This window comes from Molossus molossus, unplaced genomic scaffold (genome assembly GCF_014108415.1).
Source record: "Molossus molossus isolate mMolMol1 unplaced genomic scaffold, mMolMol1.p scaffold_m16_p_10, whole genome shotgun sequence".
Taxonomy (NCBI): Eukaryota; Metazoa; Chordata; class Mammalia; order Chiroptera; family Molossidae; genus Molossus; species Molossus molossus.
The window spans coordinates 20,952,432-20,980,020 of NW_023425345.1; the positions used below are offsets into that span (position 1 = coordinate 20,952,432).

The following is a 27,589-nucleotide window of genomic DNA, read 5'->3' on the forward strand; positions in this document are numbered from 1 at the left end:
ATTGATGTTTCTCTCTCTCCCTCTAAAAAGTCAGTGAAAACTTGTTTTTGAAAGCATCCCTTACAAGGTGTGTGCCCGCACTGCATGTGCAGGGCATCTGTTCTCTGGCTGTTTCCCCTCCAGGGCCTCCAGGGGCTGTGTCCGGTGTGGCCACTCAGAGGGCCAGGCCCTTTCTCAGCATACTCTAGCCAGTGGTTCTCAACCTTCCTAACGCCGTGACCTTTAATACAGTTCCTCATGTGTGACCCCCAACCACAAAATTATTTTTGTTGCTACTTCATAACTGTAATTTTGCTACTGTTAAGTATTAGGCGACCCCTGTGAAAGGGTCGTTCGACCCCCGAAGGGATCATGACCCACAGGTTGAAAACCACTGCTCTAGACCAAGCCCAACTAGGTCGGCTGTATAAGCACTTGAACCTCAGCCAATACGCAGTACACACCAATCACTCTAGAAAATGAGGGGAGGTGTGGGTGAGGCACACGGGTCAGTGGCACAGGCCAAATACCTGGGTTGAGTCGCTGGTCCTGCACAAGGCTTCTTAGGACAAGTTACTCTAAGTTCCCGTGCCGCACTTTGCACCTGATGTTTATAAAGCGGGGATGAAACCAGTGCAACCTCACAGGACTAGAACCAGACAGTGCTTCAAGCAGTGACACAAAGCATTCAATAAATAACTCTCCGGTTTCATTCTCAATCAAGATTCCATTCAAATGTCCGTTCCGCACAGCCTCCCCCAGGCAGTTCTGAGGTCTCAAGCGCGTCTCCCCAGTTTCTCCAAGCCTTTCCAAGCTCGGACATCTTCGCCTGTTGGTCTCGGTGTATGACAGACACGGAGGAGGCACGTCTTCAGCTGAGACTTGCAGAAACGGAACCTAAGCACATGCACGCACCCATGTGCACACACATAAGTAGCTTCACCTTTTTCTGTCAGTGGTGACTGGGAGATAAAGCTTCCAATCTCCTTCCACGACACTGTACCCAGTGACCCAGAAGACACCTAGACAAGGGGCACTGAGACCCCTTCAATGTATGGCATTTCCATGAGGGAGGGGTCACAGCCACATCCTACTGTCCACAGGCAGGGGCCTGGGACACTTGGACAACAGAGGGAGGACAGCACCCTGCCCAGTCCTGTTTCCTCCACCTGCAACATGGAAGGGACCCTCCCCCTCGGCTTGCGCTGCACAAGCCACCGGATGTCCAGCCTGACCCACATCATACCAGTGCCTGGGCCAGTTAGCACCAGTACAGAATCACAGACATGAGCTGGCTGTAGGCCACAGGGTGGGAGGAGGGTCTGACAATCACATTCCTTATCAATGGAGAAGTTTCGGGGCCACAGTCGCACTGGCAGCATTTTCAAGATAGGGAGTAGCAGACACTCACGCATGAAGTCCGGAGAGTCCCAGCTGTGGTAGGAGTCGCCTGGGAAGGGCAGGCCAAGCCTTGCCCCAGACACCCTAGAACCCTGGAGAGGCCAAGGACCAAGGAAGGAAGGAAGCCCGAGGGGGGAGCAGCCCTGTCTCCAGGGGCCAGGCTTCATACAGCGGGACAAATAAAGTTCCCCTCCTGTGAACCCCCCACTCTGCAGAGGTGCAAGGTGCGTCCCCACCAGGGTGGGACCGAGGCAGGTCCCTATCTCATGGAGCTATCAGATGAGATATCGCGATCGGAGTCCTCAGGCTCACTTGGCGGCGGCGGCGGCGGGTCGCTAAGCGGGACCGCAGTGAATGCAGGAGACTTTCTAGAAAAAAAACACCAGTTGTCACCTTGGGGCCGGCAGGGTCCTGATGAGGCTGGCGGCAAGCAGGCAAATGACATCTTTGGCAAGTGCAGGAGAAACCCGGAGTGAGGGTGGGTGCTGGCCAAGGGAGTGAGGAGGGGAGAAGCGAGGAAACCGCCCCATCCCAAACCGCTGAGGTGGAAGGTCCCGTCTTCATCTTGAGGACTTGAGTTCAGAAATCTCTGAAGTAAAGAGATGCCACCTGAGCCCGAGAGCACTGACTGGAGGGCCCAGCTTTGTGTCTGTAGTACCTCTGTGATTTTTTCTTAATTTACTTTTTTCTTGCAGTTACTTACATGGTCAAATGCACAAACCATAGCCCTTACTTCAGATAAAAACCTGTCGCCCTGGCCGATTTGGCTCAGTGGTTAGAGCGTTGGCCTGCGGACCAGAGAGTGCCGGGTTCGGGTCCCGGTAAGGTCACGTGCCTCGACTGTCCCTAGCTCCGGCTGGCGTCGTGTGGGTGGTGACCAGTTGATGTGTCTCTCTCACATTGCTATTTCTCTCTTCTTCCTTCTCTCCCTCCCACTCTATCTAAAGATAAATGAAAAAAAAAAAAAACTGTCCCCACACCCCTTCTGATCGTGGTAGTTTTTAGCCGCCTCTCACCTGGGGAACCATCAGAGTTGGCGGCATTGGGAGGTTTCTGCTGCCCAGCCACGGATGGACATCCAACTGGGCCACACATACTAGGTGACCTCCAATAAGCCCCACATCTAGATGTGACAGTCAGTCCTGGCCAGTTTGGCTCAGCAGCAGAGCATCAGCCTGTGGACCAATGACTTCCCGAGTTCGATTCCAGCCAAGGGCACATACCTCAGTTGTGGTTTGTCCCCAGCCCTGGTTGGGGTCATGCAGAAGGCAACCAGCTAATGTGTCCCTCTCACATTGATGTTTCTCTCTCCCTCTCTCTCTCTCTCTCTCTCTCTCTCTCTCCCCTCCCACTCTATCTGAAAATATTTGAGAAAATATCCTCGGGTGAGGATTAAAAAATAATAATAATAGATGTGATAGTCACTGTCGAGGGCTTTGAGGGCCTGCCTCCAAGGGGCTCTGGTCTAGCGCTCCCTCCCTGCGTGTGGCCTGGGAGGAGGAGCAGAGGAAGGTGGCAGTGCCCTTCCCTCCAGGGGAGGCCCTTACCGGTCCCCAGACTGGGTGATGAGCCGGCGGCAGGTCTCCATCTGCACGTCCAGGCCCCGCTTCATGCTGCACATCTCCATGTACTCATGCAGGTGCCGGTTCATGTCGTTCTTGGCCGTGGCCAGCTCCAGCTGTGGCAGGGGCGGGGCGGGGCTGTCAGGGCAGCAGTGACCCTGCTCCCAACCCCCAGGAGGTGAGCACACCGCTGGGCGGGGGGCCCAGGCAGCATAGCTGAGGGCTCAAATTTAAAAAATAAATCAGATGCCCGGCTGGTGTGGCTCACTGGTTGAGTGTCAACCCACACACCAAGAGGTCACCGGTTCGATTCCCAGTCAGGGCACATGCCCAGGTTGTGGGCCTGATGCCCAGTGGGGAGCATGAAGGAGGCGGCCAATCGATGTTCTCTCTCATCAATGTTTCTATCTCTCTCTCCCTCTCCCTTCCTCTCTCTCTAAAATAAATAAAGAAAAAATATTTTAAAAAATAAAAATAAATCAGATCAAGGCGTAAGGCACACAATATACTATCCCTCCCAGTGTTCCGGGCAATCTTTGCCTGCAGAAGAATGCAAGGCTGTCTGCCCCAGGCCTGCATTCCTCCAACAGACGGGTGGGAGCAAAGAGGAAAGGAACGTTCGTGCACAGCAGGAGGGAGAAGCCAGAAGTCCCTGAGAACAGGGAACACTGTGGACAGCCTCGCTCCCTGCCTGGGGTTCCTGCACAGCCTGGCTCATCCCCTCACCCCCTGGAAAATGTTTCCTCCAGTCTGTGCCCCTCGCTAAAGCAGGAACTCCTGGAAGGGCTGGCTACGGCTTTATTCATGTCCCTGCGTGCATGCCAGATACCTGGGGGGGGAATAAACTGTCGACTTTGTGAAGTATCTACAAGACCCATGGCCTAAAGGAGGACAACTGTCTGCACTGTTGAAAGGGCTCAATTCTCTTACCACCCATTTCCTCATTACTTCATTTTCTATTTTTTATATTTACTTATTTATTTTCATCCTCACCTGAGAATGGTTTTTTGTTTTGTTTGGTCCTTTTTTTTATCCTAACCCGAGGACATTTTTGCATTTATCTTTGGATAGAGCAGAGGGAGAGAGGAAGAGAGAGAGAGAAACATCGATGAGAGAGACACATCGAGTAGTTGCCACCCACACAACCCCAACCGGGGCCGGGTACAAACTGCAACTGAGGTACATGCCCGTAGAAGGAACTGAACCCCAGGGGTCTCGGTCTGCGGGCCGATGCTCTAACCGCTGAGCCAAACTGGTCAGGGCTGTTTGGTTTTGTTCTTTATTTTATTGATTTTAGAGACAGGAAAGGGGAGAGAAACATTGAGGTGAGAAAGAAACATCAAGCAGTTGCCTTTGGTATGTGCCCCAACCAGGGATTGAACCTGCAACCTTTTGGTGCACAAAATGACCCTCCAACCAGCTGAGCTACCCACCCAGGGAACTATTTTTTCTTTTCTATTGATTTTAGAGAGAGGAAGGAGAGTGAGAAAGAGAGAGAAACATCGATTTGTTATTCCACTTAATTATGCATTCACTGGTTGCTTCTTATATGTGCCCTAACCAAAGATTGAACCCACGACCTTGGCGTATCGGAACATTGCTCTAACCAACTGAGCTACCTGGCCAGGGCCATTTTGACTTTGTTACTTGTAAGCCAGTTCAGAGACTAACAGAAAGACCTGCTGTCATACTGAATGTCCCACTGGTTATAAGGTGTATCCCAATTTAAGAAATGTCACATGTGAAAAAATGTGGGCCTTGGAGTCAAGGAAAAATGGTCTCCCTCCCAGAGCCTGATTCTGCGCCACAGGCTTTGAGGCATAGCCGAGAGGTGGTGCAGGGGGTAAAGATCCTGGCCAGCGCCCTGGCCGGTTTGGCTCAGTGGTTAGAGCGTCGGCCCGCGGACCAGAGAGTCGTGGGTTCGATTCCAGCCAAGGGCATGTAGCTCAGTTGTGGTTCGGTCCCCGGCTCTGGTTGGGGTCGTGTGGGAGGCAGCCAGTCGATGTGTCTCTCTTATGTTGATGTCTGTCTGTCTCTCGCTCTCTCTCAGTCTATCTAAAGATAAATGGAATACAATTATCCTCAGGTGAAGATTGAAAAAAAAAAAAGACCCTGGCCAGAGACAATCTGCTGCCTCTCTTTGTTTTGGGTACAACGGACAGCAGCGAAGGCAGAATGAAACCGCTTGGAGGCGACTTGCTCGACCACCTAAGAGCAAAGAGAAAGGGTAGGAAACTGGCCGTGAATAATCTGACCTGCACAGAGGAAACCACCGTACCCGATGTGAACTGGACAGAGGACGGGGACGCGGAGAGAGAAGTGGGTCTAAGGCCAGGAGAAAGAGACGGTCAGGACTGTGACTGGGATGCAAGGGTGGCGGGTGGGTGTGGCTGCAGCAGCAGCCTTGGCTCCAGAGCTGGGGTTCCAGCTGGGGTCCCACAGCCGCGAGCCAGAGAAGCAGGATGGGCAATGATGCCACCAGCTCTTGTTCAGATCAGCTGCCACCTATGCCCCCAATTCCCCCCTTCAGGAGAGTCGGAGTGGGGGCTGGGCCCTGAAGCCCATCACTCAGCAGGACAAGGAAGAATATATTCTATCACAAAATGCAGGGGTGGGCAAAAGTAGGTTTACAGTTGTTTGTATAGAAAACAATACAATTAATAAATAAGAATAAAATAATTCTGTTTCTCATATTAATAACTGTAAACCTACTTTTGCCCACCCTGAATATTCTGTCACCAATATATATTCTAGGACAATACAAGGCTAGGACTGTCTCTACACGTTTGTATGTCCCCCGTAATGCACACGACTCCAGCGGAGATGAGCACACATTAAGAGCGATCAATCCACAACAACCTACACGGAGACTCCAGGCTCCAGGGTCAGCAGGGGGTGAGCTAAGGCTGGGAACATACGGAGAGAGGAAAGGAGCTACGGAGCAAGAACTCTTTCCCAGCCTCCACCCTGGGCCTTCCTTGGTTTGACCATCCAATAACGGGACACAGTCCTTGTCTCCATCTCAGGAGCCTGAGACATCAAAGGTCACAAAGGTCAAGGGACCTTGGGTGGCCCAGATGGATTTCCAGGAGCAACACGGCAAACAAAGCCGCCAGGCCAGCTCTCCTAACAGTCCCTTCATGCCATTCTGCCGGGAGAGAAGAGGAATCAAAGGACGTAAAAACATCGTCAAAAGCATGTTTCTATTTAGGATTTTCTTTTCACATCGTGTAAACTAAGCCCCTCTGGCCCAGGGGAAGAAGCAGGCAGAGATGCAGCCCAGACCACTGCTCAGCTGAAGGTACAGAAACCAGCTCACCTTAAATCCACATTCACCAAGGGAGGGAAAAGTCAGGAGTGGCGGCAGAGGGCAGGCGATGTGAGACGGAGTAAATGGGAAAGTGAAGACAGTTCTCCTCCCCAACTCCTCAGCTGGGAGCACAGATCGGGCTGTGCCTGTGAAACTTAGCATTTGGCCCTGGCCAGGTGGCTCAGCTGGTTGTAGCATCATCCCATGCACCAAAAGGTTGTGGGTTCGATTCCCGGTCAGGGCACATCCCTAGGTTTCGCATTCGAACCCTGGTCAGGGAGCGTACGGGAGGCAACCGAAGGATGTTTCTCTCTCACATCGAAGTATGTTTCTCTCCCTCCCCCCCCCTCTCTCCCCCCCTCCTTTCCTCTCTCTCTAAAAGTCAATAAGCATAACCTCAGGTGAGGATGAAAAACAAACAAAACACTTAGCATTTGTCTGCCTGGGCAAAAAACAAAGCAGGTTCTGCTTAGAGAAGCAGGGCCATTTGACGTGAGGGAGTGGTAAGAGCGTAAATATGCCACACGGGCTTGAAGAGAGGTTGGGAATTACAGGAGTCTGCCTGCCGCACCCCCAGTCAGAGTGCTCAGAAAAGGTCCGCCTCACACCGGGCAGGAGGGCAACAGGAATCACCTCCAACCTTCCCCACCACAGTTCCCTCCACCCGGGGTGCTACCAATCCTTCCTGAAACCTCTGACGGCCTAGAGTTTGAGTTAAAGCACCAGCTCCACTTGCCATCTCTAGAAAGTTCCTCAAGGCTAGGAAATAAGAATAGAGAGTCCTCCATTAGGACAAAGGCTGAGCTGAAGAAGCAGCAAAGTCCAAGTCCACCTCTGAGTGGATTCTACTCCAGCACTGACAATGATGATGATGATGATGATATCAACTACCATAAGGGACGCTTACTGAGACAGCATTGCTCAGTAAGCACCAAGGGTGTATTATTTCATTTCATCTTCAAACAACTCTATGAGGGAGGTATTATTAAGATTCCCATTTTACAAATAAAGAAACAGGCTCAGGGAGAATAAAAAGCTTGTTGAGTAGTAACTAAGCGACAGAGCTGAGAACTGAACCCGCCTCTGTCTGCCTCCCTCCAGAGCCTGAGATCTTAAGAAGCCACCAGAGGTACAACAGCTGGGGGACTCCTCCTCCCCCTCAAAGGAAAGGGAAAGGCCTGGTGTCTGGGGTCCACAGGATGGGACCCCTCCACTGCAGCCTGCTCACCACCCACGGGGAACCTGTGCTCCCGGCTTCCACTCACATCCTTACCTCTATCTGGTCGATGGTTTCCTGATATTCTTTCTCCCGGGTTTTGAACAGGGACTCGGTATCTTTAATCACTTTCTCCAAACTGTCTTCCTGCTGCTGGAGTAGAAAGGAAAGCAAGGGGTGGGGGCGAAGGGGAGGGATGGGAAGGGGACAGTCCACAGGGCCAAGGAGGGGGAGAGAGAGATACACAGTCAGGTTAAAGGCACCAGACAAAGACAAAAAAAAAGGATAAAGAAGAAGGGGAGAAGCAAGGAAAGGATGATGGCCACAGAGGGAAAACAGTGAAGAGAGAAGGGAGGCAGGGAGGGTGGGGAGAGACTGGGCAGCAAGCTGGAGAGGCAGAACTGGGGGGCCCCGAGGCTGGGAGGGGTGGTTACCTCTCCCTGGGCCTCTGCAGCTGCCATGGCATAGCCTGAGAAATCCTCCCAAAGCAGCAGGGTCTCCTCAGTCTCCTCCCAAGTCAGGCTGTCACAGTCGTCCTCAAAATCATACTCCCTCCTAGAGACAGGGAGCCTGTGTGTCAAGGGGGGGGCAGTCTTCCTCCTGGTGGAGGGGACTGGTGGGGGAGCTCCGGCCTCTTGGGGGGGCTGCTGAGGGTGGGCCTGCGGGACTCACAGCTGGTTGAGCATACGCTGCATCTCCTCGTTGATGCTGAGGGCTGTGCTCTCCTCCTCATCCCCATCGGGCTGGCGGGGCCCGTCACTCTCCGACAGGGAGGTGTCCTCCTCGGTGGCAGCCTTGCGCTCCCGCTTCCGCCCCCCCATGGATGGGACCTTAATGGGAGACAAGTGCAGAGACTACAGAGCCGAGGCCGGGTGCATGAGGAGCAAGGGCGGGAGGGAGGAGAAGCAGGGACCAGCAGAGGGTGGGGCGGACAGAGAGAGAAGACACAGTTACAACCACAGGAGCAGAACACCAGTTACACCACGGGACAGGCAGACAGACACAGATGGGCACAGGGCTGCAGACCGAGAGGACATAGAAAGAAGAAACAGAGACAGAGCAGTGAGGTGAGGGGAGAAATGGCTTGTCGTGACCACGTTAAGATGTGCACAATGGCTCACGAGGATTTTTTTCCCCCTAAAAAAAAAGGTCTTTCTAAAGAGATTAACTGAACAAAAAAGAAAGATTTAGGTTGCAAGGAGGAGGAGGACACAGTGTTCACAAAGGAGAACCTAAGTCGCATATCCAGATCTGGAGAGCCAGAGGAGAGGGGATACAAAGAATGAAGCGGAGAAGGAAAGAGAGAAAAAAGGGGGAAAGAGCAGGGAAACTAGAAAGGAGGGGAGAAATCTGTGCTGAAAGCCCAGTGGGTCAGAACCGACGGCCAAGGCCTGGGTGGTTTAGAAACAGGGAATGGGACATTAATAAGCTTGCGTGAGAGCAAAACTAACCAGTTTCTTCTGTGGAGAAAGCCAGAGAAGATGAGAGGAGGAGAGAGGAGAGGAAGGAGACAGAGAGAGGGAGGGAGGGGAGAGATGGATTAGAGACAGCTTCCAAAATTTCTCTTCAGAGGCTGCTCCTGGCCCCCCCACTAGTCCCACTCGAGGCCCCTTGGCGCCAGGAGGAGTACCCCGAGAAGGAGGATGGGGCCTGACTCCAGGCCAGCAATGACGGAAGCCTCTTCCCTTCTTCCCCTGCCCAACCCTCCCCTGAGGCATGGGGAGGTGCGGCTGGGGGCCAGCCAACGCCTGCCCTCGGCCCTCACCTGGAACATCTGGATCATGTCTTCACAGTTGCGCTGCTGAGCCACATCGCAGAGTTTGGCGGTGATGTCGATACGGCGGCAGATGTCCATGTCTACCTTCATGGCCTTCTCCTGGATCTTCGTGTCCAGCTCTGTCAGGTTCTGTCCAGGGAACAAGGGGAACAGTGAGGAGGCACCCCGCACTCCACACAAGGGCCAAGAGGCCCTGGCAAGATCCTCCTCATCCTTCTGGCCACAGGTCACCATCGCCTCCTCCGGAAGCCGTGGCCAACTCCTGTGAGCAGCATGTGTCACGTCCCTTCTGGGTGCCCCCCAATAGCACACAGCTCGTACGCAGGCTGCTCATGCAACTGGCTCCCTAGCCAGATGGGGAGCCCCTGAAGGGTATGGCCCAGAGCCGGGGACATGTGGAGGGTCCCTCTTGGAACTTATGTTCCCAGAGGAAAATAGAGACTACTGGGAGTTACAAGAGTGGAGAACACAGTGTGATCAGGATAACACAGCTAACGCTTCTTTAGTACTAGGTATTGCCAGCACCATCCTCAGGGTGTTCCGATCTTCATAATCATTCCGCAAAGCACACGACTTCATTACCCCCTTCTCCACGAGGACACAAAGGCAGAGTGGTTAAGGAATCCGACCAAGGCCACCCTGCTGGCAAGGGGCGGAGCCCGGATCTGTGTCCCTAACTAACTGCTGAGCAAGCTCCAGTGATGATGGAGGTGTGCTGCCTCCCCAACACAAGACTTTGTTCCTTCTGTCCCTCCTGAAGTAGGGGTGACAAAGGAAAAAACGGAAGGACAGTGAAGTGGGGGAGGGGTGTGGGACAGGAAACCAACAGGCCACACCTAGCAAGGCCTGCTCAGCCTGGGTGCAGGCGCCTAGGGATCAGCCCGCAGGGGACGAGTGTGAGGGGGACGCCGGCAGCACTCACATTGCTCATAAGCCCTTTGAAGACCACTAGCTCAGCTTTCAGCTGCTCCACCTTCATCGCCAGCTCCTCCTGGCAGGCGTCAGCCTCCTGGGCCTCCTACAGCCAAGCAGAAAACCTGAGGTTAGGGGCACTGCCAGTGTGGGAGGAAGGTCAAGACAAGGAGGAACAAGGAGCCAGCTCCAGGGCCGGGGGGCAACAGGGGAGGACGGAGGGAAGCCCAGGCAGTGGGGCACCCTCACCTCCTGCAGTTCATTCACTCGCTCTTGCAGCTGTATCCGCACTGTGTACTCCTCTTCCCACCTGGCAGACATGGGAAGAAGGCAAAGAGCATAGGTGCAGAGTCCTATGCTGCCTGTTGCCCACCTGTCTGGCTCAGGCCTCAGCCCCTGGGTCTGGTTCCCTAGATAGGAAGGAGCTGTGGACAGGAATGTCTGGCCGGCCAGGAGGTGGCCAGCTGCAGCTGTCGGGCGGCTCCATGCTTCCTGGCAGTGCCGGGCACACCAGCTGCCTTCCCGGAACCTCCAGGCCACGCACTGATTATATTTAAGAGAAACTGCAGTTGCTCTGGTCCTTCACCGTGACCATCCCATTCAGGCCCCAGCCCAACCAACTGTCTGGCTGGCCTCATCCCCCACATCCTGCCCACACCAGACCACCAGGCCCACCTGCCCAGTCTCCCACCTTCAGCGGCACAGATCCAGGCTCCCGCCTCCTGCCTGCACCAGAACAGAGCTCTTCTAGCCTGCTGCCCTGCCTCGCGTGGTACCATTAACCCTGTAAAAGTAGCTGCAGGACACACACGGCATCAATAGAGTTGTCCAAGAGCTGGGAGGAGACACTCAAAGCCCATCCCCATAAGCTCTAGAAACTGCCCATCCAGAGTCCCCGATAAGGGAGCCGGAGAGAGGTGACAGTGGAAAGCAGGAGCCTGGGCCTACTAAGCACCCAAACCCAGAACAAAAGGGAACTTGGAGCATGAAAAGTGTCTCGTGAATCAGTGGATGAGAACCAGAGGTGGCATCTCCTGGGATGCAGAATCTGGAGACTAAGACCACCAGTGGGCTAACACACACTCCCAGCCACAGGCAGGGTCTCTGTCCCAGGACTAGGCTTCTCACACAGGGTAGTCCATGGTAAGCCAGTGCACGGTCTGTTACATCGCAGAGATGGAAGGCTAGTGGCGGGGGCAACATTGTACCCTACAAGGTTGGCTGGAATAGTGGAACTTCTCAGACCTCACTTATATAGCCTATCACTTCTTATCACTTACTGGAAAGGCTTCTTCCAGTCTGAGAAAGGAGGGAAACTGCACCAAGACAAAAACTTTAGTATAAGAAAGGTGGTTAAGCCCGGCTGGTGTGGCTCAGTGGTTGAGCATCAACCCATGCACCAAGAGGTCGCAGGTTCGATTCCCGGTCAGGACACATGCCCTGGTTGTGGGACAAACCCCCAGTGGGGGGCATGCAGGAGGCAGCCAATCGATGTTCTCTCTCTCTCTCCCTTTCCCTTCCTCTCTCTAAAAATAAAGAAAGAAAAAAATTTTTTTTTAAAAAGAAGAAAGGTGGTTAAGAAGTAGCAACGAGGACAGCAAGAAAATGAAAACCCAAGAAAACATATTCTGCAGACACGGGATTCAATCCTTTCTTCCCCTTCTCTCCACCTTTTTTCCCACCTCACCCTCTGCACTTTTCCCTGGCTCTCCCTCCAGTCTGGTCTCTCCTGGCTCTCCCGTTCCTCTCTCACATCTGCACTGCAGTATTCCTAAGAATAACTCCTCTACATCACCAAGGCTGCCCCTCCCAGTTGGGCAGGGAGGAGGCAGCCAGCCAGGCCACCACCCTGTCGGCTCATCAGGCAGCCCAGTGCCCAGCCTTCTTGGTTCCCTGCCCCCGCTTCCCTGCTGCCCACATCCTTCTCCCTTTTGCTCTGGCTTCTCATTCAGACAGGCAGGGTGTGACGGGCCCCAGTAGCATTGAGTTATATATTTTCTTATACAAGATCCTTATCTCTCCTGGCCTTGTTTTCTTCATCTACAACACGAAGGCTTGGGATGTGGTACCTTCGAGTCCCTGGAGGAAGAAGGCAAGACTGACAAGGGAACAATAACCCTGGACACGATGCATCAGGGTTAGGGTAGAAAGCATTGTTTGACAGTGAACTCAACAAATTCAGGTAGAGCCCTGGCCAGTTTGGCTCAGCGGTTAGAGCGTCGGCCTGCAGTCCGGAGAGACCCGGGTTCGGTTCCCGCTAAGGGCACGTACTTCGGTTGCAGTTTGTCCCCGGCCCTGGTTGGTCGTGCGGGTGGCAGCCACTCGATGTGTCCCTTTACGTCGATGTTTCTCTCTCTCTCTCCCCTCCTCTCTCTCCCCCCTACTCTATCTGTACAAAAAATGGAAAAATATCCTCTGGTGAGGATAAAAAAAAAATTAAAAAAATAAAACAAATTCAGGTAGAAACTTAAGTAAGGAAGTTATGTAAGGATTAACATTAATAAAATCTTACAGGGTAAAAAACTCTGAAAAGAAATCATCGGGAAGCTCACTAGAATTCTATTCGCACTCCAGTCAGACTTTTCCACACAGAGGTTCTTGTTGACCTCCATTCAAATCTGGTCTCATTTAGGAGGTTCCCCTAACATGGAGGATTGAGCAATTTCTGTGTATTCTACATGTACCAACCACCTCTCTTCCAAATAAACAGTATCCTTGAGTGAAGTGAAGAAGCAGGGGCTATTCCTGTACTGGAAAGACTGAAGCCAGGGAAGAGAACCACCCAAAGTCACACAAGGAAGGGGAACTGAAAATAGAACCCAGGAGGCCTCAGCTCCTTCCCTGTTTAGTGTTCAAGCTATGCCCAGGCTTTCCAGGCTACAGACAGGAGCTACAGTGTTGCTATAAAGAGAACAGAATGAGGGCAGGGGATCTGGGGTGGAAGAATGAGTAACTGCCAATGTCACGTACCATACAACTCTAGCTGTGGGGCCCTCTGCACAGCAGCATGCTGCAGAGTGATGAGCTCATCAGTCCCCAAAGAGTAACTCTTTGCTGCCCTGGACAGCTGAACCAAGGACAAACACTCTTTCTTTTTTTTTTTTTTAAATGGCCCTAAGAACAGCAGTTGTTGCTGTGGTTATGGGTGTATTTCAAAACTGTCCATGTCCCACTGCTAACTGTGTTAATGAACTCCGGCCTGGGCTGGGGCTGCTGCAAAAGCAGGCTGGGTCTGGGTGGCATCTGAATGATGATTTTAGGATAAAGGGATTCCCAAAGACACTCGTAACATGGACTACAACTAAGGAAGCCACTATGAGGACAAAACTCAGCCTCAGAAAACATGCTGATCTGTGATCGGTTAGACTCTGGCAGGTTACAGATCCCTGAAGGTCATCCCCAGACCCTGGGGTAACTTCCCAGAACATTCAGCCAATCCCCCCAGACAAATTCCAGCTACACTAAGCTACAAGGGTAATTCCCAGGCCTGCCCACAAGGGGTCAGAGTAGCTAATTAAAGGTTAAACCTGTAGGCCCCCAAACCAAAACTTCCTCTGTCATCCTTTTTGACCACGGATGGCATCAGGCACAGTCTACAGCCTGCTTATCAACCTTCTAAGGAATCCCCTTGGTATACAGCCAACACTCTGGCATCGCACCCCTACACCTGGCCTTTTGTGCTACCCTGCCAGGTCCCAGCCAAAAGTCAAATCTTCATCCTCAGAATGTACTGGGCCTGCCCCCAGCATCCTTATACTCACAGTGTGTCCCAATTCCCAACTTTCTCCTACTCAGCTCCTCTGCTGGCTCTGTTCACAAAGCCTCCACCCTTGGCTCTTTGCACTTTCAGATTCCCCGTCTTCCACTAGCCCTACAACAACTACTAGTCCCTTCCCCGTTCCCTAAGGAATTACCTTTACTCTTTCTTTCCCCAAGTTTTTTACCTACTCCAAGCAAGGCTCTGCAGTCCCCAGAGCCTCCCGTGTGAAACCAGAGCAGATACCCAACTTCATCACAACACCGCTTCGGGAAGCTCTAGGCAGGGTAGGATCACCCACTGCAGGAGCCGCCCTCCCTCACACCTCCCTTCTAATTTCACTTAGATTCCCCAACTAAACCTGCACCTTTTTTGCCTCTTACTTCTGATCTGTATGTGGAGCTTGTATCACAAAACTACCAGAGGGCTGAGACTGGTGAGGATCAGCCGTACACCAGATGTGACTTCTCATATCCTTGTCTCTTTCACACCTGACACAACCCCACACTGTCATCCAAACACTGCAGCCTAGATGAGACAGAAAGACCAGCCAGGAGAAAACTATGAAAACCCACAGTGTTCCACTCCCAGTCTCCTTGTCACGAGTCTGACTTCTGCATTTTCTGTGGGTCCAGTCTTCCGGGATCCAGTTCCATCTATCCACTTCTGCGCTCCTCCTTACACAGCAGGAACTTTACTCTTATTTTGGCCCTCCCTGATTCTTGGGCCCCGGCTGCCCTCCTCTCCACACCTCATCCTGCCCTGCGTGTGGCAGGACACTAAGCCATGTTCCCACCATCCCAGGCCCTATCCCTACCTCCGCTTGTACTCGTCCCGCTCGCGCTTCACTTTGGCCAGCACGTTGTAGAGGGCGCGAATCTCGGGGGTGATGGTGTCGATCTGAACGCCCACCCCGTCGGGGTGCACCCACGACAGGCCAGGCCCCTGCACCATCATGGGCTCCAGTCCCGGTCCGAGCCGGCGGGCGTGAGAGAAGGACCAGATGGTGCCGGGCATGAAGCGGGCCGACGAGGAGAAAGCAGCGGAGGTGGAGGTGGAGGTAGAGGTGGAGGGTGACGAGTGGCAGGCGGCGGAGGGTGCGAGGGAGCCGGCTGGCGAGCGCGCGGGCGAGAGCAGCACCCGCGCAGACGGGGTGCAGACGGCAGCCGGCCGGGAGCCCAAGTGCAGCCCCAGGGGCCGGATGGGGCTGATGAAGCCTGTCTGCACGGCCTGGTCGCGGCGAACCAGGCCCCGCCGGCCTTGCTTACCCTCCTCCAGCGCCTGCTGCAGCTGCTTCTCCAGCAGTCGGTTGCGGCGCTCCAGCTCGTGCACTTTGGCCAGGAAGCAGCGGAAGCGAAGGTTCAGGGTCTTGAGCACATTGATGTTGGAGCCCAGGTCGTTGCGGAGGGCCATGGCGGCGGGGGGCGCCGGACCCGGCCCAGGCAGCGAGTTAGGAGCAGGGCCGGGAGGGGCCAGCGGCGATGGGGACACGTCCCCACCCCCAGCGAAGTGGTCACCTCCCAGAGGGTCCCCCAGCGGCCCGCCCAGGCCTTGCTGCTCCTGCTGCAGGAGGAAGAGGTTGGGGCCGAATAACGGATTCATGGCTGCGCCTTCTGCTGGGAGATGGAGACCGGTGCAGGATCAGGGATGCAGGGCGAGGGAGAAGAACCAATGAAGCGCCCGGAGGACGCAGGACAACCAATCAAACAGCTCGATGAAAGGGGCAGAGGTCAGGGGGGCGGGGGAGGGCACAGAGAAAGCCAATGAAAGGCTCAACTTGAAGCTGTATCCTGGACTTTTCCGGGTCTGAGGCGGAACCCTGGGCTAAACAGAGCCAAAGCCAGCCCTTCTGAGTAGACCAGACTCCGGCCTGTGCTCGGAATCCAGCCAGGGTGGCAGAAAACACAGGTTTTCTCCAGTATGTCATGGGTTCAGATGGCCAGAAGGCCATCTTTCCTACACCTCTAATGCCCTCCTCTCCCCCACTCTACCTCAACTCCTTGACTCCAACTCTCCTTCCCTGGGTCCCTGGGGAGTCCCAGGCATCCCAAGAACCTAAAACTGACCAGATTTCTCAGTTACCACACTGTTCCCTCTCTCTTTTTTTATCCTCACCAGAGGACATTTTTGCATTTATATTCAGACAGAGCAGGAGGGAGAGAGGGGAGAAGAGAGAGAGAGAGAGAAACATCAATGTGAGAGAGACATCTAGTGGTTGCCACCCACACAACCCCAACCTGGCTGGGGACAAACTGAAACCAAGATACGTGGAACCAAACCCAGGCCTCTCTGGTTTGCGGGCCCACGTTCTAACCGCTGAGCCAAACTGGCCAGGGCCGTTCCCTCTCTTAAGAGGATCCCTGTCCCATCTCCACTTCTACCTTTAAAGCAGCAAAGCCAGTACCCAGTCCCCTCAAAAAACACACAGTGACCAGAGATTGCAAAATGTATATTAAATTTCATCTGCATGGTGGGAAAGCCATCCTCACAGAGGTAAGAGTTCCAACTCAGTGACAACAGCAAGGAGCCACTGTCTAGTTTCAACCATCCATCTAAGATAGCAGTGGCTGGCTGCTACCTCTGGACTGAGATTTTCTCCTCTTTGCTGGTGGAGGCCGACTAGATCCAAGGGGGGACCTGGTAGGAGTCTTAGGTCCCTTGGGTATGCCATTCTGTTTCTGGAAGGCAGCTTTCTTAGATGGCTTCTGTGGCACCTGCTGCTTTACTTTCTCAGCCCCTTGGGGAGACTGAAGGGGCTGAACACAGTTCTCAGGCTTCTGAGTGCCCTGGGTTTTGGAGAGGGACAGCCTAGAGGGTCTCTCTGTATCCATGCCCTTGAGAAGAGCACTCTGCTCCTGGAAGGCAGCTTTCTTGGAAGACTGCCGTTTAGGTGACTGTTGCTTCAGTTTCCCAGGCACCTTTGGTTTCCTGATCACTTCGGCCTGTTCAGCTGGCTGACTACTATCCCAGAGCTTGGAGGAGGCTTGGGCCTTTGTGATAGACGGTATGGTGGACAATTCAGAGTCTGCCCCTTTGGGGATATCATTCTGCTTCTGGAAGGAGGCCTTCTTGGGATATTGCCGTTTCTGCAAGTGCCACTCTGCTTTCACAGCCCCTTTGGCTTTCTTGGCAGGCTGGCTGCTGCTCTCTGGCTTGGAGGTCACCTGACCTTTCAGGTCAGGCAAGTCTGGGTTTGTAGAGGTGGATGTTGCAGAATTTCCTGGGGCTAAAATTAAACAGATTGTTTGAGGAAAAGGACCTTATCACTGGGTCTTGATCATTAATGGTAGAAACAAGTAGAGGCATTAAAATAAGGCAAACTGCCTGGGTACTCTTTCTGGGCCTAGTGGACAGTGGAACAGTGCATCAGCAGATCACCTTGTTTCACATAACTTATTATCACCTGGTCTTCACTCAAGTCCTATTCACTACCCCTCCTTGGGCCAAAAAGTTTTTAGAGGAAACTGTGCCCCCTTGAGGACAGAAAGTAGCAAGATTGAGAAGGAGATGAATCCTAAATAAAGCACTGGGCATTTTTTTTTTTTTAAGTCAAAGACAACTTTTTTTCTTGTGGATTTTGATGAGATGCAGGAAAACAAAAAGGCACACACACAACTAGAAATAAGCCAGGAAGACATATTAAATATGTACTTTCTTTTTTCTTAATCCTCACCCGAGGACATTTTTTCATTTTTTTGTTCAGATAGAGTAGGAGAAAGAGAGAGAGAAACATCGACATGAAAGGGATACTTTGAGTGGCTGCCACCCACACGACCCAACCAGGGCCGAGGACAAACTGCAACCAAGGTACATGCCCTTAGCGGGAACCAAACCTGGGTCTCTCAGGACCACAGGCCAATGCTCTAACCGCTAAGCCAAACCAGCCAGGGCTAAATATGTACTTTCAAAGTTACAACAAATTTTAACTATTTCTTAAGGTGTTTGTTAACAGATTAACTTATAAGAGACATTACTTAGAAAGAAAAAAAAAAATCAACTCAAATGTTGTTTGTATCCAGAGACACTCACCCCTCCCTCTTCCAACTAAAACCAGATTATATCCCAGCATGCAGAGCTCTAAGCCTGTTTCAAAAACCCCACCCTTCCCCCTGAGATCCAGGACAGGACAGACTCCTCAAGATGGCTGAGAAAACAATCTGCAATTAGTGTGATGGGCTCAGAGAGCCAATATTTCTGAGAAGCCTTATTGCCAACCCAATGCTGACAATGCTGGACCAGCAGAGTTCCATTACCAGTAAGGCAACTCTGGGCCAAGAAGGAAGAAAACCACAACCTGCATTGGGAACACATTCAGTGCCAAACAAGCACAACCACTTGGTAGAATAAAAGAAAAGGCCCCCATCCATAGGAGCAACCTAACATGCTCAAATGAGGTCCAGGCTCAGGAACAAATCTAGTTAGGATGAAAGGGGTCTCTTACCTAAGCAGGCAAAGGCTGTGATAAGGGTGACAGAAATCCTCCCTTCCCCCCAGTCACACTATAAAGACTCTTGAAAGGCAGAAACAATCAAGGTAGTGATGATGGGTAGAGAGCACATCCCTTACCTGTTTGCGACTGGGGAATAGAATTGGAGAATTTCTTGAACTTGGCAATAAAGAAACCATCCATATTATGGGCATGAGGGTAGAAGCGGCGGGTGGAACGCAGAGTGGGGTGGAAGCGCCTTTCTCGAAATCGGGTAAAGCCCTCATGGCCAAAGTCTAGACCTGTGGGCACCAGCCGCACATTCCTCTTTTTGAGGGCGTAGTCTACTACCCACTCATTTTCTTCCACCTGGAGAAGACAAATATGGAAGAAAGAGCAGAGCTAAAGCTGAAGGGAGCTCTAAGGGGCAAACAGTCTCCCAGCCCTGCACTCCTGCTCTGCCATGGCAGAGGCCTCACCATGATGGAACAGGTGCAGTAGACGAGGTAGCCTCCTGTTTTGGAGGTGGCATTGACAGAGTCAATAGCACTCAGGAGCAATTCCTTCTGAAGGTGAGCACAGCGCAGGATGTCCTTCTCATCCTGTCCCAGGACAGAGACCCAAGGGTGTCAGAATTTCAAAAGGTAGCCTCAGGAAGAGCAGTGAGCTGCTGGTTATCCAGAGTGACCCTCCACCTCCCATTCTGGCTCTGCAAGGCCCAGCCAAGACCTCTCAGCTACCCCCACCCCACCCCAGCTCCTCACCTTGTTAGTCTTCACAGCTGGGTCCTTGGAGATGATCCCAGTGCCACTGCAGGGAGCATCCAGCAGTACTCGGTCAAAGCCCCCTACCACCTGGGGGAAAAGGATTGGTTAATCACTTCTTTTTAGTCACTTATACTGCACCATTTATTTCCTAGGGGCAAGTCGAAACATTCTGATGTCAGGAAGGGGACAGGTGAACTGGAAGACACCTCAGGAGAGATGCACAGAAGAGAGTCCCACCTTGGGGAACTGACGCCCATCATAGTGGCTGATAATGGTGTTGGTGACTCCCAACCGGTGCAGGTTACCCACAACACTCTTGAGCCGCTCAGCATTGGCATCATTGGCAAGGATCACACCTGTGTTCTTCATCAGCTGGGCTGAGGGAAAGCAGGGTACAGTGCTCAGCAAGCCAGCTCCTTTGCTCCCGCTCTTACTAACCACTCTCCAGCCCAGGAATCCACAGGTGAAGAAATCTCAGTACCTCAAGGCAAACTTATTCCCAATAAGCCCTGCTCCCTACTGCATGCATCTCCCCAGTCTGCACTGACTGATGAGCAAGCTCATCAACACAGGTTTTTCCACTGTTACTGAACATCTCTCTGGTTCTACGGACTAAGTTACTTCTTTTAAGTGATAACAGCTTTATCAAAAATGGTTACAACTAATTACTATGCCAAGGACCTCTACATGCACATCTCAACCCTCAAAACCCAAGCATAATATAATAGCCAATCCAAGCACAATTACCAACATTTCACAGGTGATAAAAGAAAATCAAAGGCTTGCCCAAGGTCCTAAGTGGCACCTACAGGGGTGGAACTCCGGGCCAACTCCAGAACCTATGCTAACTGTCTGTGCACAGTTTCCTGAGCACTAATGAGTCGCCAACCCCATCTACTTTCAAGAGCAGAAACCCAGATAAATCCTATCCCTGCCTGCATCTCTCATACCTATGTAGCTGGTCTTTCCTCCAGGGGCACAACACATGTCCAGGATCCGCTCATGTTCCTGGGGTGCCAAGGCCATGACAGGTAACATGCTGGAGGCTCCCTGCAGCATATAGTGCCCAGCCAGGTACTCGGGAGTAGCGCCTATGGAAGAGGACCCGTTTGTGACATGCTGGGAAAAGGGCAGGGGCTGAAGGGCTACTGGGCAGGAAACACTCACCAATGGGCACTGAGGAATCATATACCACTAGTCCAGTCTTTGACCATTTGCCCAGGGGATCCAGGTTAACCCCACGATTGATTAGTGCCTGAATGTAAGAAGAATGAAAATATTTAAAGCCTTATAGGTTACTATACCCAGAAAACAGATGGAGACATGAAAACCTGGTCCTATCAGGAAGTCTGTGACACAACTTCTAGAGCTCTTAAAACACAATCACCAGAGACTCATTGAACGCAATTTCTCCTCTCACATCCCATGCCACCCCATACCATCCCAACCCCTGGTGTCCTTTTCCTTAGCCTTAGGCTCTAACTCAAGGTCTGAACTCCATCCCAATGAAGCAGACTGCCAGCTCCTGTTATTTCCTGGAAGGTGACTCTAATTTTCCAAAAGGCTTAGCCCCCTTATCATACTAAACTTTAATCTTATTGGTTACAGCACATTAAAGATAATTACCAGGTTATCTTCATACCAGGAGATACAAAACACACAGATTATAGACTTTAGAAACAAGGGTCTTTAACCTAGGGTCCCTGAGCCTTTGGAAACAATGAGTTTAAAACAGTGTGCGTGTGTGCTCTCTTTCTGGGGGCAGGAATCACAGTTTCACCAGCTTCTCAATGATCTACAAGGCAGACAATGCTCTCTCACTTCTCAGGCAGCACTTTTATCCTGATTCAGATGTCTCAACTGTCAGAGAGCAGAGGCTGAAAGGACGAGTTTCCCACTTCACAGAGGTCCTAGGACCTGAGCCAGTCAGACACACCCAGCATGATGCCAGGCCTATATGGGTTTGCCTCCTAGAATCATGTTTATACCAACAACCTATTCCAGTCAGGGTGGGGTAGGGGAGTCTCTGTGGTTAACAGAAGTTACTACCTCCCAGAGACAAGCTAACCTCAAAACTCACCCCTTACCTGAGCAAGGTCTCGGCGCCGGGTTTTCAAGGTATTGGTCCTGAGGGTGATGGGCCGAGGCACCTCATTAGCTTCTAAGAACTCTATCAGCTGGGAAAGCAAGATGGCAAGGAACGAGTCAGACTAGCCAAGGAGCTCAGCCAGAATTGAACAAGGAAGCAGACTGCCTTCCTTACACAGGGTAAGAAAGGAGGTGACAAAAGGAAAGCAGGAGCATTAGACTGGTAGGTCAGTACCTCTGACAGAGGGAAGAGATCCATGAGCTTGCCAAGCAGAAAGTCTCCGTAAGAGTAATAAGTGGCCAGATCCTTCTGAAGCCGGTGCAGATATTCAGCTCGAGAACGACCTTCCTCCCGCTGAGCCCCAAAATCACGCAGCACTCCCACTATATCTTGGATGCGCTTGTGAACTTGTTGCAAGTCTGGAGCCTGGGCATGTGGACCTGTTAAGGAACTGTTTCATAATGTCCTAGGGCCTGGAAGTCCCCTCTAGCAAGCACCTTCCCTTCACCCCTCACCCCTCACCCAGCACTGAAAGGATATCCTGCTCCATCTCCCCAGCAGGGGGCAGCACAAAAGGTTCCTCTTCATCCAGGTTGATCTGCAGGCCCCCATTGGTCTCATCATCCTTTTGGGGGCCTGACTTAGGGGACACTTTCTCCTCTTCCTCCTCTTCATCAGTCTCCTCCTCGCTCCACTGGCCCCTAAAAACAAGTCCAGGAACAGAGTGATTCAGATCAAAACAGACACCTCTTCCTTCCTCACCATTTCCTTTATCCCAGCCACTATTCTCCATCCAAGTTTCCAAAACTCACTCAGCAACAGCTTCCTGGGCCTTCTGCTTCCGAGCAGCCCTTTCAATGGGCAGCAACTGAAAAAAGAAACAAGGGTCTGGTGAAACAAATCTTGCCCTCCTACCAACCCACTAGCACTTTGTATCTCTACATGCAATGGAAAAATATCCTAGAGTGAGGATTAACAAACAAAAAAGAATGTATGCATTTCTATTCCCATCAGTGTCCACCATACCACATCCTCATCATCACTGAGTATTCTTTTTTATATATATGTTTTTATTGCTTTTTTTAGAGAAAGAAAAAGAGAAAGATAGAAACATTGGTGGGAGAGAGAAACATCAATTGGCTGCCTCCTGCACACTCCCTACTAGGGATCAAGCCTGAAACCTGGGCATGTGCCCAGACTGGGAATCAAACCAGGACCTCTCAATCCATGGGACAATGCTCAAGCCACTGAGCCACACTGGCCAGGCACATCCTCATATTTTAAAATGCTCTAACAAATGTCTCATTTAAACTTGCATGTGCCCTGAAAGGGCATAAGGTGAGAAGAAAACAGTGATGGAACACTAAAATCCCTGTTCTCTACTCAAGGTTATTCCTACCTCGAGGATGTGGAAAGACTCTAAAATGCAAGGATCCCTTCCAAACACCCAGAGAAACAAACTCACCTCCTCTTCACTTTCATCCTCTGAGTTGGAGTCTGCTCCATAGTCATCTATCATATCAACATCACTGTCCTCAGAGCCCCAAAGGTTCTCGTGGTTTCCCACACCATCCTCTTCGGAGCCTTCCTCCTCCTCTTCATCCTGACTGTTACGTGCTGGTGCTGGGCGCTTCTTGCCTCGAGCAGTGTTAAATAAGAACTGAACTCCCTTCTTATCGGGTGTCTGGAGAGCTCCTGCAGAGATCCCTAAGGGTTTGAAGAATCTTGAACTGATGGTAGCCACACACTAATGGAGCCTGTACTTTCTACCTCTAAGAATGTCCCCTGGCTGTTCCTTTCACTCTAGAAATGATCAGCAAACCCTTTCCTACTCAGGGCACACAGGATTCTTCACATAGCACCCAGCTCCTATTTTCACTGACCTTTTGGTAGCTTTCCAGGCAATGGTTTGGCCCCAGGACATTTATTCATCACAGAGGCTTCAGCAGAGCCCAGCCTCCTCTTGGCTGCCCTGAAAAGATATAAGGAGAAAACAGAACATGGGATCATGTGGCTGAAGATGAACAGTATCAATTTAATCTATGAAGTCTGGACACCCCCACTCACCTTTTTCGAGCATGACTAGACAGTCTTTTGGAGTTTTCATCACCAGCTATAAAACAGAGAAAGAGAGAGAGAGAAAGAGAACAGGGGTTAGTTCCTACAAGGGAAAGAAAAAAGAGCAAGGGTGAAGGAAATAAAAGTGGGGAAAGAACTAGTACACTATTGAAAGGGAGTCAATTTTAATTCACTCTACTGTAATTCACCAGGAACTAGATAAGAAATGGAAAGGAGATGATCTCCACTTCATTGTTCAGCAACTAAATCCAAACTGAGTCTCTCTCCAGTCTTCTGATTTCAATAAATAGCATCATCACCATTCTGATAAAAGATTAAATAATTACCTTTTCTTCTACCCTTTCCTTTGTTCTAAATTTAACTGGTTACCAACCAGAACAGATTTTACCTTTACAACTGCTCTTTTCATACATTCTCCAAGAAATAAAAGGTTTTAATACCTTGGCCCTGTCATTTAGTAACTATGCAAGTAACTTCACCTCTCAGCATCCATTTCCTTAACAGTGCCTTTCTCACAGGGCACTAAGAGAATGAAGTGCTACAATGTGTCCAAAGGGTTCAGTATAATGTTTTGCTCAATTAACTGCATCTTTTCTCCAATGTGCAATGCAAACTACCTGTCCACTCTTGTCTCCCACCCAGTCTTCTAGGCAGCAGACTATTCACCATGTGGAAACCAGATTTGTGCATTCCCAGCTCCATCCCCTCCATAAGGCAGTTCAGTGACTGGCCTGTCCCCTTCCCAACTTCCGCTTGCTAAAATGTCACCCATTCTTCAAAAGCCAGTTTTTAAAAATCTAATCTAAGTTCTCTAACTGCGTGGCATCCCTTCTTTTGAACTCCTTCAGTGTTCAACCACAACTCTCCTTGTTATGCCTAATTGTGTCCCTGTCATATCTTCCCTAAGTCCTAAATTCTGTTGACAATGTTTCATTCATACCTATTTCTAATAACTCATACAGAAAAAAATCCACTTCAGGAAGTGGAGAGACGAAAAAAAAACTGAGGGGATTATGACTACAGATCATCTCCTTTACGGCGTAAAAGCTGGAGAATCAGAAGTTATGTCTGACCCTTACCTGCAGGCAAGAACCTGGCGAGTTCGGTCTCAGCACCCTTCTGTTTTCGGGACTTTCGGCCCGGCCCACGCTTTTCCTTCTTAGTAGGGTCCAACTTACGCCCCATGGTACTGGATAAAAGTGGGAGATATGTCGTGTGTGTTTAAAATGGAAAGGCACACCGCAGACTTGGCGTATTAGAGTGGGAAAGGACATCACCTCCACCAGAACCTCGATTCAGCACCCTCAAGGCCTGACCAAACTCCATTCCACGACGAGACCCGGACTCCACGCCATTTGTATAGCGTCCCCTCCTCATGCCCCAGCTCAGGCCAGTGCTCCCTCCCCCGACTTCCTCCACAACCCTCCGAAGTCTCGGCTCACCTCAAAGCGGGTCCAGGCCGGATACGCTCCCTTGGTAGCAGGGGCAGCAACCCACGTGCAGTCCGAGGATACCGTTCCGAGGCCACCCTCCTAGGAAACGTTTTACGCAGGCGCACAGAGCGCGCTCGCCCCGTGGCCCCGCCTCTTCCGGCCGGCAGCAGAACCCGGAACGTACGGGCGCCCTGGGAACGCGTGTGGGGCCGTCAGCGGAGCGGCCGGATAAAATTCGGAGGCGGACCTCTCTACTCGTATTCGCAAAGGACAAGGTAATGAGGGCGTAACCATTTTCAGCTTCCCCGCCCTTTCCTCACGGCCTTGGCGTTTTGCCTCAGATTTCAGTAGGGAAAACTGGTACCTGAAAGCCTCCCCCTCACATCAAACCTAGGCGTAACAGGGGCCCTCCTCCTGGCACCCTCCACCCTACTTCCAGCCTCAAGATCACGGAATCCCGGGCCCCTTCCCTAGTCCCGCCCTTTGATTGGGAAACCCTTTTCCTCGATCCCACACACCCCTATTCAGCCTGTCAGGTAAGGTTTCTCTGCTTAGGTTCACATCTGAAGATCGAGAAGACACCTTGCATGCTGCTTTGATACAAGCAAGAGAAAAACTATTTCAACCTTCCTTCTAAATACTAAGGTAGTGCTTAGTAGCTGTTAAAAACTGTTCCAAGCACTTTTCTGGATTTACCTCCCCAACTTTATGAGGAAGATTGCTTTATTTTATACATAAATTTACAGCCCAGAAAAGTTAACTTCCTCAGTCACACAGCCATTAAATGGTAGTACAGGGTATGAACCCAGGTAGTTTTGGAGCCTCTCCTTTTTCCACAGGAGGAAAATTAGCTGTCTTCCTTGGTCCAGAGCACACAGGGCACATGCACACAGACATGATAGAGCTCTCTTGTCAACTATCCGAACATAAGGAAACCAATTTTCAATTATACATTCCCCAAGGCTCCGGTCATACACATTCATCCACCTGCACCTACATCCATACTGAACCAGAGCACTAAAATACAAGGAAACTTTTATTTTCAATTTTCATCAAGAAATTTTGCTGTGGTTTTATGCTTTTGCTTTTGCTTTTGGTTCTTTTTTTTTTTTTTTTTTTTCCGACTTTATTTCATTCTAGCTGTGGCTGGAGCCGCTGGGTTCCTGGTATTAAAAAGATGCCAACAGAGGTAGCTGTGTCTCACCCAGGGGCCCAGCCCACTCTGAATACCCCCAAAAAAGGAGAAAAGAAAACACAAAATAAATCAACAAAATAAAACCAAAAGAACAAAGAAATTCAGATCGTTTTCTTCAAGCCTGGCAGGAACCCACAACAGTTTGTGTGTAACAGACGTTACAGTGGGGAAAGCCAGGGCCCAGAAGAAGGCCAGCCAGCCCGCCAGCTCCCTGCAGATGGCGCCGGCGCTACTGCTGCATGTCTCTCCAGCAGGAAGGGCACCACTGCCCCTCACCCCTCCCCTCCCCCAGTACACTGGGGGCTGTTCCTTTACAACATGGAAGATGGACAGAAGGAAGGAGAGGGTCTCTCAGGCCCCCAGGGGAGAAGCTGGGCAAGGGAAAGTGTGGAAGGTCACTGCTCAGCGGTGAAGGTGGTTATCATCAATCTGGATCTTCACTGCTGCTGGGCTACCTATAGCAAAAGAGATCCATGGAAGTCAAAATTGCAGACCACAGGTATTCACCAGATCCCAAGAGAAGTCCCTGGTAAGTTAGCCCCACCTTCCCAGTTAGGGACAGAGAGCCAAAGTTACAAGTTCCAGAATGGTTTGGGGGCGGGGGGGGGGGGGTATCCTACCTGCTGCGGAGTAGGTTCAGGTGCTCGGTTTGCCAGGCGGCTGAGAATGTTACGCTCTGACATCTGTAGCCTCACAGCAACTGGGGGAATTCGGGCAATAGTAGCTGGGAGTCGAGTCACATCAGCTTTCATGTCACTCAGCAGTTCTTCTAGCTGTTTCAGAACTGCACGGGGGAGAAAAAAAAGGTGGTGAGCTGTGGTGGTCAAGACTGAGATCCTTCTTACCATAGTGGACCTGTGTCTTGCCCACAACTTCTCAATGACCAAGTGACTGATGTGCTGAGTGTTGGAGTAATGTCCTTTTATCAGAGTCATCTGAACTGACCATGCTCAAATTCCTACTGCTCATATTCCGGTTCCAACTGTCCATGATTCTATGCCTTTTTATTTTTCAATTACAGTTGACATTAAATATTATATTAGTTCCAGGTGTATAGCATAGTGGTTAAGCAATCATGTATTTAAAAAAGTGATCCCCCTGATAAATCTAATGCCCATCTGTCACCACACATAGTCATTACAATATTAGACAATAGTCCCTTATGCTGTACTTTATATCCCCATGACTGTTTTTTGTATCTATGCCTTTTAAAGTCACCTAACCCTCACTGTCCTTTGCTCCCTATTATCTCTCTTTTTTTTAAATAGACTATTTTTTAAATTTTTTTTTTTTTTGAGAGAGGAAGACAGAGATAGAAACATCAATGAGAGATAACATCAATTGGCCACCTCCTGCATGACCCCCACTGGGGACTGACCACAACCTAGGCATGAGCCCTGACCAGGAATCAAACTGGTGACCTCTTGGTGCATGGGTCAATGCTCAACTAATGAGCCATACCAGCCAGGCTATTTCTTGAGAAAGGCTTATTCCAGTTATTTCTTTTTCTCATTATCTTCCCTCGCCACCTTTTGGAGCTGTCTCCTCCTCCTTTATAACAGCCTTCCTCTCCTCATTTCACCCTCTATCTCCTTCACCTCATTTTAACTTTAATTAGAAAAAAATGTTGAAAGGGGTCTAGAATTTGTTGGGATCTTAAATCACCTGAAGTTACCTGTAAAGTAT

General features: G+C 51.0%; 3 protein-coding genes across 13 annotated transcripts in view; all 3 read right to left on the reverse strand.

Moving 5' to 3' along the window:
• Positions 1 to 409: 409 nt before the first annotated feature.
• Positions 410 to 15,554, reverse strand: IFFO1 (intermediate filament family orphan 1). 7 transcript variants are annotated; one of them, XM_036252269.1, is made up of 10 exons: positions 14,732 to 15,523; positions 10,407 to 10,467; positions 10,168 to 10,263; positions 9,234 to 9,374; positions 8,920 to 8,928; positions 8,141 to 8,322; positions 7,903 to 8,023; positions 7,526 to 7,621; positions 2,928 to 3,058; positions 410 to 1,744 (listed from the first exon to the last, which is right to left on the reverse strand). In XM_036252269.1, the coding sequence occupies exons 1-10, from the start codon at positions 15,514 to 15,516 to the stop codon at positions 1,645 to 1,647; spliced, it is 1,722 nt and encodes a 573-aa protein (XP_036108162.1). In that variant the 5' UTR covers positions 15,517 to 15,523; the 3' UTR covers positions 410 to 1,644. The 7 variants fall into 7 exon arrangements, with proteins under 7 accessions (XP_036108162.1, XP_036108160.1, XP_036108165.1 ...); XM_036252267.1 differs by having other exon boundaries at positions 410 to 1,748; XM_036252272.1 differs by having other exon boundaries at positions 410 to 1,748; positions 7,526 to 7,618; positions 8,141 to 8,298; positions 8,920 to 8,925; positions 14,732 to 15,516.
• Positions 15,555 to 16,222: 668 nt separating this feature from the next.
• NOP2 (NOP2 nucleolar protein) lies at positions 16,223 to 24,815 on the reverse strand. Its single transcript, XM_036253069.1, has 16 exons — positions 24,718 to 24,815; positions 24,355 to 24,464; positions 23,264 to 23,309; positions 23,080 to 23,168; positions 22,662 to 22,903; positions 22,009 to 22,064; positions 21,737 to 21,897; positions 21,431 to 21,630; positions 21,195 to 21,284; positions 20,275 to 20,362; positions 20,058 to 20,198; positions 19,345 to 19,484; positions 19,105 to 19,194; positions 18,820 to 18,942; positions 18,481 to 18,709; positions 16,223 to 17,140 (listed from the first exon to the last, which is right to left on the reverse strand). The coding sequence occupies exons 2-16, from the start codon at positions 24,458 to 24,460 to the stop codon at positions 16,467 to 16,469; spliced, it is 2,475 nt and encodes an 824-aa protein (XP_036108962.1). The 5' UTR covers positions 24,461 to 24,464; positions 24,718 to 24,815; the 3' UTR covers positions 16,223 to 16,466.
• A 916-nt stretch (positions 24,816 to 25,731) lies between these two features.
• Positions 25,732 to 27,589, reverse strand: part of CHD4 (chromodomain helicase DNA binding protein 4) — a 35,006-nt gene continuing 33,148 nt past the window's right edge. For 4 of the 5 annotated variants that reach the window (XM_036250827.1, XM_036250825.1, XM_036250823.1 and 1 more), the window contains 2 exons: positions 26,524 to 26,687; positions 25,809 to 26,358 (listed from right to left, as the gene is read on the reverse strand). In XM_036250827.1, coding sequence (XP_036106720.1) covers positions 26,341 to 26,358; positions 26,524 to 26,687 — 182 coding nt within the window. In that variant the 3' untranslated portion in view covers positions 25,809 to 26,340. Of the gene's footprint in view, positions 26,359 to 26,523; positions 26,688 to 27,589 lie in introns of all 5 variants that reach the window. The other variant, XM_036250826.1, reaches the window with a different exon arrangement.